At 43.7% G+C, this 14,807-nt stretch overlaps 1 protein-coding gene across 1 annotated transcript in view; it reads left to right on the top strand.

Moving 5' to 3' along the window:
* The window catches only part of FOXN1 (forkhead box N1), an 848,919-nt gene extending 836,605 nt beyond the window's left edge, over positions 1-12,314 (top strand). The window contains exon 10 of the mRNA XM_069615340.1: positions 2,342-12,314. Coding sequence (XP_069471441.1) covers positions 2,342-2,625 — 284 coding nt within the window. The 3' untranslated portion in view covers positions 2,626-12,314. The remainder of the gene's footprint in view (positions 1-2,341) is intronic.
* The last annotated feature ends 2,493 nt before the right edge of the window (positions 12,315-14,807 follow it).

Here is a 14,807-nt window from a genome sequence, read left to right as displayed (position 1 = left end):
TATATTCAGATGACATTCTGCTATATGTTAAATACCTAAACAGAGCCTCCCCCGTACCGCAAGAGATCACCAGATACGGGGAACTCTCAGGCTTAAGCTCTCAACTGGACCAAATCCGAGGTCCTCCACCCGGGGTACAGAGGGACGATGTGGGGGATGAATTCCACTGGAGCCCACAAGGGATACGCTACCTAGGCATTACGGTCTCTATAAGGGTCACCAATCTTTAAAAGGACACCTATGTGAAAGTGCTTGAGATACTAGAACACAAAGTGGAAGCGTGGATCCTCCTACCCATTTCTGAGGCTGCTCGTATTGCCCTAGCCAAAATGGTCATTCTCCCCAAGCTTTTATACATTTTCAATAATGTGCCAATATGGCACCCCCCCCCCAACCCGATAACTTCTGGACCAGGGTTAAAAGCATGATTTCCCGGCTGGTATGGGCTGGCAGACAGGCCAGGATAGCCTACTCACCGGAACTATGGCGCCTAGCACTAATTGACGGTGGCTCCCGCACTGAAAAGAGGCTACTATTAATGGCCACAGCTCGATATCTGATTGCTCGGACCTGTGGGGAAAAATACTGCTCCCACATTCACCAGGTGGCTCGATACCATGAGCACGTGTGAGCAAAAGGAAACTAGGTATGCATCAATGCTCCCAGTCAGCAGCTGCCCATTCGACTACTAGTAGACAAAAAGGGACAGCCCTGGAACGGGGAGCACTAAACGGGCTGGGAAAACACTAACTGGGGGGTTGTCCTACCCTCTAGAATTTAACTCTTTGCAATAATTGAATGCAAGTTTGTTCAAACCCTTGTGAAGACACATCTAAATGGGGCATTAGTCATTTGTCCCATTGGAAAGCTACTTGTGAAGACACATGAACATTCAGATGTATTTACACAGCTCTTTATTATTTTGCTGGTTGTTTAACTTGTTTGAAATCAATTAGTCATATAAACAGTTGTGCCCAAAGTGAGATACACAAACATGAACATTTCAAGGCATTGTGACTGAGCATACACTTGTAAAACACAACCCATCAATAGGTATACATAAGTTGCCTGACAAGTAGTGTGAGAGAACCATGAAAACAGATTCAGTGGACACAGACACTTAATGAGTTTTCTGAAAGGGAGACCTTGGTTGAGGATCACCTATGCCCGGCTGGAATATGACCTCATCATAGGTCTACGTCTAAATGTTATGTTAGAGATGTTGGTGCAGACATTAGTAAGTGCCCAGGGAGGTGGGCATGGGTACTGCGGACGTTTCGGCTGAGATGATGGGAGCCGCCTTCTGGGGCCATGAAAAGCAGGTCACTCTAAAACTGGGAACACTACTTGCTGCTAGCTCGGACGGAGTTGCGGCGTAGCGGGTGGTGAAGTGGAAGACCAAAACCGGACTACAGGCTGAGATGTAGACAGTGCCTGGTGTAGGGGGGATGCCCTGGAGGGGGCGGGGGTTCTCCAGAGTGTCTCAAAAAAGTTTGAGATGTTGCTGGGGACTGGATCCCTTAGAGCCAAAGTCGATTTAGGCAAGGTGCAGGAATCTAGACCATCGACAGGCAGGACACAGGAAGTCCATCAGGCTGAATGGTGGAGAAGAGTGGAGCGGGCGCACCCTTCTAAGTACAGGTGCTGGGTGTGGAGGCTGGCGTCCTCTACAGAAGCCCATGCTGGCCCATTCAACTACTGGCCACTGTTTTGCCAATACTATGCAGATGTACAACAGAGGGTACAAACTCCCAATGCAATTACCTAAATAGAAATGATACTTAAGGGCAGGCGTAGCCCCCCCGCCAATCCCAGTCTGAGGAAGTGCAGGACTGAAACGAGTCATGGTCTATGAATTGTACCCCCGTACGGAGAGCGTTAACTTATGAAAAGATATGAGCTGAACTGCCTTGAAAGTCACCAATAGTGCCCATCATCACCATGGGGCAAAGCGGAATGTCTACTTGATGTAGCCACGTGATGAGGTAGACTAGGAAGCAAAACTGACAAATGTAACGCCATGTCTGGAATTCTTGTGAGCCTGGGGGGGAGGGAGGGGGAACAATGGGGTAATTAAGTAGAGGTATTGTTATGTTTGTGTTGGTTGAAAAAAGAAGGCCTGTAGAGGAAATTAGCTTATCGTAAAATTGATGTGTCATGGTCATTCAAAAGCATGTACTGCCTTAGCTTCAGTGTTGCAGTATGTAAAAAATCCACACAGCATAAAAACAAGAGAGAAGCCACTTGCTAATTGCTGAACAAAAATGGAACGCCTGCCCCAATTTCTGTTAACTTTTTGCTCTGTAAATCAGACCTGAATAATTTGCTTTTGCCATTGCAGGAAATCTCTGGGAGGAACTGAAAGATGACAGCCTCTCCATGGATCCCTTAATTCTTGTCACTACTTCGCCTGTCTCCTCACACTACTATCCTCAACACTATGCTAATTGCCTGACTGGAATCAGCACTGGGAGCGAGAATGATTTGATCTCACCTGTTAACAAGACTCAACTGGGTCTAACAGACCTGCACCTCACCAGAGTATACTCGTCATTTATGGAGCTGGACGCAGTGTCCACCACCGACCTTAAGAATTCTGGATCCAAACCTGTTGCATTAGTGTGACATCTTTTGTTGTCATCTATTCATAGGTTAATTGATTTCTAGCCACTTCCTTGTGTCTCTCACTGTCACGAGCCTGAATTCCTATGAACTATGCTATCAAGAAAGCAATTATAAGGGTGAGATGGTTCTGTTTGGTTGTGTGTACTGAATTGCACGTTTAAACAGAGAGAGTATATCTTCGGAGGATCTGAACATTTAATGGCAAATTAGTAAGGATGGGCACCACATTGTGAAATAAGAAGGTACTGGATCTCCTGATTAGCCATTGGTTTTCATCAAGACCAAATCAGTAAATGTACATCAGTAGAAATATTTTCATCTCACTCTTGCAAAATGTTTTTATTACTTGAACGTTTTGTTGCATGTGGAACCTATCTAAAATGAATTTCGAAGTACAAAAAAGAAGCACCTGATCGTGAAATGTGGTTGTACAAGATCTTTTACTAAAAATGGAATTAAGAAAAATTGGTTCCATGTGAATATGTCGCCTGAAAAATGTGGTCAGGGAGGGGTGCATTTCTTTCCCTGACCCCTAAAATACTTTCCCCAAATATTCTAGGAGGGGTGTAATTACGATTATAAACTTCAATCCTAGAATATATGGGGAAAGTGTTTGATTTTACTGAGGGTGTATATTTGGGGAAATGTCGCCCCCTTGCAGCATTTTCCTTGACTAGATGTTCACTGGACAACCTGCACTTAAATAATAAGTAGGTCCTTACATTTAAATTATCAATGGTTGGAAATGTCATTTAACTGGAACATTTTTTTCAAATATGCTCCTTCCATTAATTTCACTAGAAAAGTCTAATGTCTAAAACTGTATTTTACGCAACATGACGGTAGAAATAAACCATGAAGCAACGTTCAGTCAATAGAGATGCAACCTACGTCCTCTTGCAATCAATTTCCAATTAACTTTAAATGTGGACAAAAAGCATTGCATCCTAAAACTCTGAAACATTTCAAATTGAGCATTCTAAAGGCTTACCTTTGCGGAATCTTGCAATCTTGTCCAAAAAAGCAACGTGAGCGGCGTACATCTGTAAATATATGTACAATATCAAGGACATTGTCTATAAATATATGTCAAATAGCAGATTGGAGCCTTGTTCACTTAACTTCTAATGACACAATGTAGTGGTCGCTGTCAGAGAGGGAGGCAATCTACAACCATGGCAGGGTAAGAACAGAAATGACTGCAGACAGTGTTCTACGAGTTCGGACCCAATTCTATTGGAATTACTGCCAAACTAATTTTCAGTTACTGCCACTTGGTCACGTGGATTTACCCTAGGATGTTACATGTGTTCAGTGTGATTTTATTGCGGAAATAACAGTGCATACAATTAAAAAAGCAATAAATATTGCATGAAAACACATTGAAATGTCTTTTACAGTGCACATTGTACAGTGCACATTGTAAAAATACCTTTTTTTGGGGAGAGGGCCCGAGCCCCCTTGCTTCTCCTTGTCTACCTCCACTTTATCCCAATTTTAACTTAAATCTGTTTTTGTACACCTAAAACCTACCCCATCATTACATTTTCTTTTCTTTATTTTGATATTTTTTAGCCACTCTGTTATTTCTTACAATATTTTTTCATCTTTGTAAATGAATTCTTTATTATCTCCTGCAATATTATCACTGGATACCGTTAAAGGCCCATTCTTGGAGTTCATAGGACTCCCAGCGGGATTTTGTTCGTTTAACCTAGATCATTGATTCTGATGCTGAACATCTGATGCTTTTTGGAGGTAAAATTGAGGATTTACCGCCAGCTTTTCTGAAGGTAAATCCTGCACTTCACCCCAATCTCTGAATTTAGCGGTGTGGTACATTGGCAGTAAAACCATTACCACTAGAAATGTGGCGGTAACAGAATTACCACCAAGAGTTTTCTACACCACAAAACTCAATGAGGCCCAATAAAAAGATCCACTCAAACTGTCAGGTTTGTTTATAAGAACTCTGGTGGTACCGCAACCGGGCACAACTATCAGAGGATTGGGGGAGGAGTGCCGTTCACCAAGCCTTGGTTTATATCTCGGGAGGATAGCTCAGTGGCAACGTTCTTGCCTTTGAAGCAAGAAGAGGCAGAGCAACACAGTTTCGATTGCCGAGTCCGCAATTAGAAACCTCTAGGTATTAAGCGCGTTATAAATAACCTATCATATTATATACTCTGTTAATTGTGTGTTGTCTGCAACCAATAACAGAGATTGTTTTCTGGATCAACCTCCACTTCTTTTACTTCCTTCGCACCCTCTCCAGTTTGGCTCTCACATTGTCCCCACAATCCCCTGCATGCCTTACTAGAGCAACATATGGCTTGTGGCCTAACAACGCAAGGTAAAGACGAGCAGGTGCTGTACAGTAGTGTTAAAACATTACACCACCATTTGTCGGACAAAATGCAATTAATACACCACATTGTGAATATAGCAGTGCAGTACAAAAGTGGCAGTAAAGAATTACCAACATTTATACTACACCGTCTTATTCTGTGTTTGAATGTAAAATGGGCAAAAAGCCTCCAAGACTGGGATTGAGGTTTTTACTCAATTCTGCCTCCATAAACGGAGGAATTACCACCAGTGAGAATTCTTCCAAACACCAATGGAGTCCAGGGAGACCCCATGATGGGGATTAACACCACCCCGGAATATGGAGGATTTACCGACAGTTTAGAGTTGATATTATGGAAGTAACAATAATTGAGCCTTGCAGATTTACCATAGGTAAATCTGCCAAACTTGTAATGAAGCAAACAGTCTAGAAGGGGTGATGGCATTTTCCTTGACTTCTTGTCCCAGCGGGCTCTGCATCTACTTCTCCTAGGTCCCTCACACCAACAGTACTGCCTGGTATCCTTGTCATTCTGTCACCGCAGGCCTAAGCAAGTTAAATCTCTGTAAGATAGATGCACAACATGTATGTGGTTGTTGCTGGGGGCATGACCAGTATGGACCGGTACTGTGCTTAGGATACTGTCCTGTCTTTGTTGCTCATTCGCTTCCTCTGTGGAGCCCCCTTGTCCAATTGGAGATGCTGTCACACTCTTTTTCTAAACAACCCATGTTTAACTTGCTGCCATTACTTAAATGCACAATCATGAGAGCCACTTGGTAACCTTTCCATGGTGAGCAGCATATACCGGCCATGTTATGGTTTTCATTGGCAGTTTGAGCATTATACAGTCCCATTTTTGTCTGTTATTATTGGAAGTTGTGTGGCAAGCACCGTATACTGCCTATCTGTCCATTGCTCTTTATTACTCATGTTGAGCTCATAGGCCACTGTGATGAGTATGTAACCAAGGGACTTCCATGGCACAAAGGGTCAATTTCACATTAGGACACCCAACTATACAGACAGTTAAACTGCAATGGTCCAAAAGCATGAGATAGGCAGCAGTGGCACGTGTAACATTTTCCCTGCCAGGCCCCCTCCCAGACCCTGCCAATGACTAAAATGGTTTATGCGCCAATGCTGTGAACACCGCATTCAGGTCCCATACAGAGTGAGTGGTCTTCACTGGTAATACAACTTGATCAGATCCTTAAAATGCCTTACAAATATGGGATTGGAGGTGGAGAAAGAAAGCTGATCTCAGTTGCAGTGTGCGCCATGGTTTTAAGATACAAATGTCAAGGGTCGACGGAAACCTGCAGGACTGCTAGGTGAGCTTTGAAAGACAAAACATTGTCAATACAACAAGTCAGAGGATTAATCTGTTTTTCAGGTGCCCAGTAATCCTAGTCCACTTGCTTTTATACTGTGTGTACTGTGAGTGCATCAAAGGTGCATGAGTGCCCTGATTGAAAGCCATATTCTCTGAACAAATACTCATATTACACATCATCAATTCCACAAGAATAAGGCCACTAAGCTCATCAATCAAGAGGACGGATGAAGAACCTCTTCATGCTGTTGGAGAAGACTATTGTAATAATCTGGCAGCTGCCAAGGCCGTTACTTCGAAGATTCATGAGGTCTGAGAGCCTGAACCTGCTTGGAAAAACCAGGGCAATCAAGATCATGGAACAACCTCTGCTCATTGCGAAATTTGGAGAGCACCTACAGAAGGAGAAGCACCGAAGGAAACGAGGAGAGATTGTTCAAGTTAACAAATGAGCATCCACCATTGATACCCGGCACTCCCTCTCAAGAGAGGCAAAGGGGAGGCACTTGCAGCTATGCCAGGTCACAGAGATCCACTGAAGAGAGTCCCCAATATTGGAAAATCTGCTCCACTATAACATGCCTTATTTGAGTGGAAAGGTCTGCTCAGCTCCCATCCCGTATTCATAGCACAGACTCATAAAAGTATGGAGGAAAGTGGATGGGACAGAGGAGTATGATCAGTGTGTAGTGTGACAACAGCATCACCTAATGTATGTTCAGAAATGTCTTGAGTCCCACGGTCGAGCCAGCATTTCTCGCTCTATGACTGAGAGTTTTGTTCTGAGTCATTCAGGGGTGTTGACACAAAGGCCATGACTGCCTCAATTTCCACATTCTTCTGCATCAAGGCCACACCCAGGCCGCATGCACTGCAATAAACAGTGCGCTTCTGCGAATCAAATGCCTGAAAGAAAAGTGACACAACAATGCTAGATTTCACTTGTTGAATAGCACTTGGACAGTTACCATGCTAACACAAAACTTGAAACATTCTTGAGAAGAGAAAGGAGGGATTCAGATTTTTCTGAAAAATCTCAAGTAAACTTTCCATCACAATCCACCTTGCCCATGAATGAAAAAAGTTGATGTTCGGATATGGGTTTGCGAGCACTGTAGATTGCTGCCACGAAACTCATCTTCAGAGCTATACTTTTCCCTGAAATTGTGAAGCCATTTTACCTATAATTGAGGAAAGGTGCATTTGTCTCGCTGTAACATCATACCACTAGACTTCATTGTGTACAGAACTGTACCCGGGGTCTCATAATGTTCCACTTGCATGTCCCCCATGTACTATACATCATCTTGAAAATATACTACTGTTTGGATGCTATGTAGAAGGCGCAACATCATCCACTGAAATAAGCAAGTTGTCGAATGAAGCCCAAAAGCATCGTGGTGATATGGAAATGCCTTTAGGAGTCACAAATGCAGAAAGGTACATTGAATCTGGGGTCACACGAAGTTGGTCATAGGCATTCCTCTCTACTCTAACCTTGAAAAGTAAATGCCCTTCCCAAATTGGAGGATGAATTCTTCAGTGTTTCGGCAGGTGAAAGTCATTAGTGACTACATTGAATTTAAGGCTGCGAATGGTCAACACACAATTGCAACTGTTTCGCATGTGTTTGCAGTAAGGACGATGGGGCTTACCCACCATGTAGCCTCTACCGCCTTAATCACTCCTTTCTCATGCATTCCGTGGAGTGTGTGCAGTTCCGCCCTAATAGTAAGTGGAACGGGATGAACATTATACTGAACAGGAAATGCCCCTGCTTGCAACTTGATCTTCTGTGAATCACTGTTCACTATTCCTAGTGTCCGTTAAAAAATGTCGGTATATTTTTATAAAAGTCAGAACGTGAGGACACATCAAGCACTTGTTCATCGCAGCATGGGTCTAGTCATGTCTTAAGAGAATCTTAACCCTGCCACCCAAAGATCGCACCATCTGCACCCAACCACATTCATCGTTTGGCCTTCATTATCAGCAGGCTATACCTCAGGTTTGAACAGGGGCGGGGTGTTGCTACCAAAATGTTCCTAGTACACCGCAGCCAAAAATGAGGGTATAGTTTGACACTGAATCAGCCATGAGAGGGGTGAGAGTAGGCTTAGGTGTGACCTTACAAAAAGCCTTCTGACACTTCCCACTAGTAGCAATACTAAGGAGTAACAAAAGGCTTGTGGGCTAACATGGGTCGGAAATGCTTCCAAAAAGCAGTAGTTGTCTTCTTTCTGTGGCTTTGCAGATCTTGGCAAAGTGACATTTTTTCCTGCATACAGCACATTCCGTGAGCTGAACTGGACACTCCCTGCTGTGACTAAAGTTCAAGAGACTGCCACACCAGTAGTATGCTCGTTTGTTAGCTCTTGAGCTGCATGAGGATGGCCTTTGTGTTGTCCCACTGGTGCATATACCTCACACTTCGAGTAGGATATTTTTCTCTTTCTTAATTTAGTGATTCAGCTGCTCCATACTTTTGGTAATGATGATAGCATTCTCTAATAGGTTTCTTCTAAACTGTGAGGCTTTCTCACTTTCAAATCCCTGCAGTGCACCATTAGTTGTGGTCAAATGGTGCTAATCCTCATTTCCGGCACCTATAGATGAGGGATTATTTTGGATTCATCTTGCTGTAGGTAAATCCGCTACTTCAAGTCCAAAACTATAATTAGGCAGTACAATAAAAGAGGCAGTATTTCCGTCACCACCAAAAAAAGTGGGAGCAACAGAAGTAGTGGCAATTTTTTTACCGCACTGCCCAACTTGTAATGAGACCCTATGTTTTTCGAGTGCAATGTTCGCCCTGTTATTGAAATGCCACTCAACTCTTAAGCAGGCTACTTATTAGCGATGGTAAAAACGTCAGCATTCTTTGCCACTGCTGTAAGTAGAACCCGTTTCTGGCATTTGGAACTCAAGCCATAGTAAAAAACTCTTTTGACATTGTGTCAGCAAACTCTCCCCAATCAAAATCCTTAATGTAATTCTCGATTGTGTGGAGACGCTGTGGGCCACAGCACTGGGGGCGGAGGGCCAGAAGACTGCAGAAAAAACTGTGGTGACATCATACCTTGCATAGTAAGAGCAGGAGTGCCCGGCAAATCATTTGCTCAGTGCCTCCACCAAAATGGTGTTATTCGTCCAAAAGGATGTGCAGTCCGAGACTTGTTGCCACTATAGTGTCAGCTGTCAGAACGGAGGCACAATGCAGACTTGTCAGAGTAAGAACACAAATTAACTCTGATACTTACACAAATCAAATCATTAGGTTTATTTGTAACAACTCTGATGAAAAAGCACTCATGAACAACTCTCATAGGATGGGGGAGGGAGGGTGTTTACTTAGTTTTGCTCTCTATGTTCAATCCATTGTGTGCTTTCTGTAGTAGCAGACACCTTTGGTGCCTTAACCAGCTTTTGGGCCTCATTATAAGTTGGCTGGTACACAGTAATAGTGCTGGTAAGAATGTTTACAGGCAACATTGCCGGTAAGGGTGAAGGATTTACCTCCAGCTAAGAGCTGGGGGTAAATCCGACCCCTACCTGCAAAAAACTGCCTGTATTACTGGCACAGTTATACCATTGCTGGTAATAGCAGCACAATCCCCCCATCAAGTCCTATAGAACTCCATGGAATGAGGATTTACTGCCATTACTACTGATGGTAATTCCGGCCAACCAAGTGCCGGTAACTGCAATTCGGTTTGCCGGTATCCAGGTGGTAATGCTGCCAGGATACCAGCAAACACATAATGAGGCACTCGTAAGCTCCCCACCACACCTCTCACAGTGTGCCCCATTATCCTGTCCACAACGCAGTACAGCAGCGCTGTGCAGACCACCAGTACAAGGGAACTCTCCACTGGCTCTTGGTTGCTGCAAGGATCGAATTCAAATCCATCTGCTCATCCATAAGGCTGTCTGGGGCCGGGGACCACGCTATCTTCAACTGGCTCTCCCTCAATACACTCCCTCCAGATCTTTACGTTCCTCCGGCACCAACTCTCTGCGTGTCATACGATTCGCTAAACAGCGAGCTGGTGGATGATCTCTTTCCTCAGCTGGCTCCCTCCTCTGAATAGCCTCACCCTTCCTCTGCATCTTGAGCCAGATCTCCTCAAATTCTGGAAGCTCTTCAAGACTTTCCTTTTCACCTCCTCCCTTCCCCCCCCTTCCTCCTTTGCTAAACCCCCAAGGTCGCTGAGATTGATGACCAGTGCCCTTATTTGTCCACCCCTGGTCCTGACCTTCCACCCCAATCGCCTCAGTCTCCACCCACACCCAGCACTTGCCTTAGGCGCCCATTGACCTGTGCTATCACAGACCTGCACTGTACTTTATTTTATTGGCAGTCGACCACTCTTACCAAGTTATCTCTTCCAGACACTTAACAATTTGCAACATACTCCCTAGCGCTTCCCTCCTTGTCATTCCTAGCACTAACCCCCCCTTACCCCTCCCCAAGGCTCCCTCTCACGCCACACTTGCACACTCTGAATGCTCACACGGCCTAGTAGGACCGTCGTTATATTTGTTTTCTTCCCCATGTTCCCTCTCTGTTGTCCTTTGGGCACTTTGAAACACAATTTACTTGATGTATATCGCCTTACATATTCACAATAAAATATGCAAGACCACAAAACAATATTTTTTTGCTGACATGACATTTGATATAATGCATATTTTCAAGATGCACTTTTAAGATCATACCGGAACATGGCATTATTAAGATGGCACAGTTGCACATTTACTCCAAGAGGAAAACCGCAACAGACGGAAAAAAGGGAATTGTACTGTGTACTATTATGAGGGCTGGGTAGGTTAACCCAACAACCAGAAAACTACAGGCAGGTTTTCAGGATGTCCACACTCAAAATGCATGAGAATCTTTAACATATAATGCATTTCATCAGAGATAAGTTGCATATTAGTTGGTCATTCTAAGAACCAAACTGTTCCCTAGTATAACGATCTCCTCCCTTTCTTCTAATCACACACAGTAACATACTAGCTACTGCACAAACAAATAGTTTTCTTGGTATTATTATCATGTTTGCTTTGACGTCTTGTACTTTAGTTATGCTTTAAGCTGTGTTTAATCTCTGCTGAATCACTTTCCTTTATCGAGAACGTTTTTTTATTTATAGTCACATTGAAGAGCGAGTGTATGATATTATGTTTATGGGATATGGAAATCATCCTGGAAATTGGCCAACTACTGTGGCAATAAGCCCCGAGCCGGCGGGCCATTACCACCTAAGGTAATGCCCCCAGGGCCCATAGTTATAGGCCCAAGCGTAGCGAGGGCCTTAATGGAGGCCCTGTGGGTATTGCCATTAGGCGTAATGGCCCACTGGCGAGGGGGTTATTGCCATTAGTATCCCAGGGTTTTTAGCCCCAGGATACTAATGGCGTTGTTATTATTTTCAATCAGCTTTTGTTTTGTCGTTTGAAAAAAAGCGGTGCTGCAGTACGCGTTTGTTCTAGAAAGACTAGAACGCGCGTACTGCTTCATTACTACGGATCAACAGTGCACCGTTTTGGGCCAAGTTGATCCGTAGTAATGAATGGAGAGGTGGTTGAGGATGCATTCTGACACGGCGCGCGATGCACGCAAATGCTTACACGGGATTACACTGTGGTATGGCTCGGAATCGAGCCAAACCGCGTTCAGTGTATCCCGTGGCAATGGCGCGCCAGGTACTGATGTGTACAAATGTTTTCTTGTGAAGAGGGAAATGCCTTAACTTATTTTGTTTAATTCATGTTTCTAACGGGTATTGGTTTATAACGTAACTGGAACAAAAAACCGGCACCAGACCCTGTTGTCAGTACAATTAATTCCACTGCTCTGGAACTAGGTGCAGAATTTTGCGCATCGATATCCCTTTGAATGACAGTGGAATTTTTCACAATACCTTAAAATGTCAGACTGTGCAATGTAATGTATATAATTTTAATGGTACATAACATTCTAATAAAAATCCCATTTCACGCGTTGTTATTTTTTTGATTCAAAAGCTTCGCACCGAATCTACACAACTGTTTATAATGTATCAGCATTCATTGGTTATGTTCAGGATGTTACAATTCTAAATAGGAATTTGCAAAGTTGAGAACTTCCTTATTCGCGTGCTATCATGGGTGCTATCTACTGGGACTAAAAGAGAAATATTCAGCTTTGCATTGTGAATGGTAAAACATGTGCCCTTTCATTTTCCCCGTCTCTTATCCTGTCACCTGACGTCCCTTTTGTCTTTGCCTTCCCCTTTGATAGCACCTTGAAGCAATTTACACACTACAAAATAAATTGAATAACCGACAATAAAGCACTCTTAAGAACTCACTGTATGAACTCTTGTACTGAGTGCCAGGCTGGGCTTGCCTATAGGGCAATAGGGCAATGCCCAAACCAAAAACACAAAATGCTAGTGTAGGCCAGTTTTCTTGGTCAAAGTGGGCAACTCGTTGGGCCAGTTTGATAAATTACTTCACCGTGCGGCTAGTAGTTTTGACCAGTGTTACTGAATACTTGGGTACTACTCAGTCTGTAAAAAAAGAAAAAATTGCAATTTGCAACTTTGGGACACTTTTTCATTGGTGCCCGAGACAATTTCATGCCTCAGTCCGACCCTGCTGGTGGCACATGCCATCCAATAGACTATTACGGATATTGGTAACCATGGAACCAAGAATGGAGCATTCTTGCAAAGTATAAGTTGCCATGCATTGCCTTCCAAACATCAGTCCCACTCTATCTATGAATACTTCAATAGCTAATAGAATTTTAGAGGTAATGAGAGTTCAGAAAACCAGGAATGTGCGGCTATTACATGAGGCGCATCCTGAACGTAGCAAGGAAGTATTCCCCAGAACCCTTCCATGTGTGCTATTTCATAATGTTCCTTCAGTCCAGACCGTAATGATTTCCGAACTCTATATGGTAACATTTTGGTGAGAAGACCCAGTCCCTAACCACTGGGACCTTGGCGCAGATTACCCAAGATCCAACACCACACAACTCCTCCAGTGACAAAGATGGTCAAACTGGCAATCAACTCTAAAACCCCATTCCAGGCCACTCCTCCTTCAGAAGCTGAGTACAACTTACTTGGGTTAGAAATCTGCGTTATTATGATATCATATGATAAATCATTTATAACACGCCTGTACACACGTGTTTCTAGGTGCGAGTTCCCCCTGCAGAATTGGCAGCTTATCACTGCCTAGATGTAGGAACTGGTTTCCTTGATGAGAATTAGGGGGGAATGTCGTGGTACTTACAATAAACTTTGGGACTGACCCATACCTTGCATGGATGGAGGTTGCCATTGCCCAATGTATTTGCGAAAGAATACAGGTTTTCTAGGTAGAGCAGGTACTGACCCTGTCCTCCAGTAGCTGGGGAAGCCAGAGTTTTGGTCTACTACCAGATCCTCAAGCTCGTAATCTAGGGGCTCTCCTCTAGGGGATATTGGGACCTCCTCAGATTAAGCAATAGCCCAGCATAATGATCCTGCATTAAAAAGTGCCGTTTTACAGAGACTTACACATATTAAGTCCTTAGTGGCCCCTTGAGGTCAATGTGCGGCTGTATATTGTAGGATAGAGGACTAGAGAAGTCTTGTTGCTAAATACCTACGGGCCGCACATTGATTATCCCCAGTTCTATACTGATATGACTAACATGTGCAATTTGTTCCCACAGGTGCCAATACTACGGGGTGGGGACTTCAATATGATCTTAGATGTTACACTCATTCGCACTGGGGTAACTCTGAGAAGCCTGATACGAGCAGCTAAGGTGATGATTGAAGCCATGCATTCTTTAGGGTTAATTGATGCGCGGCGAGCACATTTGGGTGGGCAGGATTATACGTATTATTACACAGTGCAGGATTCCTCCTCTAGAATTGATTTATGGCTCCTTTCTCTGGTACTAATGGGAATGGTTACCTCAACGACTATGCTGCCGAGGACATACTCTGACCACTCGCTGATCCTGGTAAACTTAGTGCTTACACAAAGACACACTGAATACCGCCCTCGGAGGTTTAAGTCGCTGGCACTACATGACACAGTATTCTTTTCCAATATACGGGATAACATTAAAATGTTCTTTGACATTAACAAGGGCACAGTTAAGGAGAAGCAGACCCTATTGGAAGCCTTCAAGGTGTAAATTAGAGGAGTAGTTATGTCCTGAAAGTTATAGTTAAGGACATACATGATTGCGAGACAGATCTCCAGAGACTTGAGAGGGATTACTCAACCATCCCCACGACTGCTAAATTTCAATTTATTAGTGAGGCATTGGATACATTTTGTGCAAATGCATATAGGGAGCTTAGATTTTTAGGTACTCCTGCGATGGTTCGCCAACATGGAGAAGAGGAGAGACCCGGGAGAGGTTTGGCACGTTTGGGTCAATAAGATAAGGGGGGGGTCCAACATCCGATATGTTCAAGCCCATGGGGGTCATCGTGT

This window comes from Ambystoma mexicanum, chromosome 9, assembly GCF_040938575.1.
Source record: "Ambystoma mexicanum isolate Mex_15411 chromosome 9, UKY_AmexF1_1, whole genome shotgun sequence".
Lineage (NCBI taxonomy): Eukaryota > Metazoa > Chordata > Amphibia > Caudata > Ambystomatidae > Ambystoma > Ambystoma mexicanum.
Note: the sequence above shows the minus strand (reverse complement) of the source record. Positions and strands in the feature narration are given on the sequence as shown.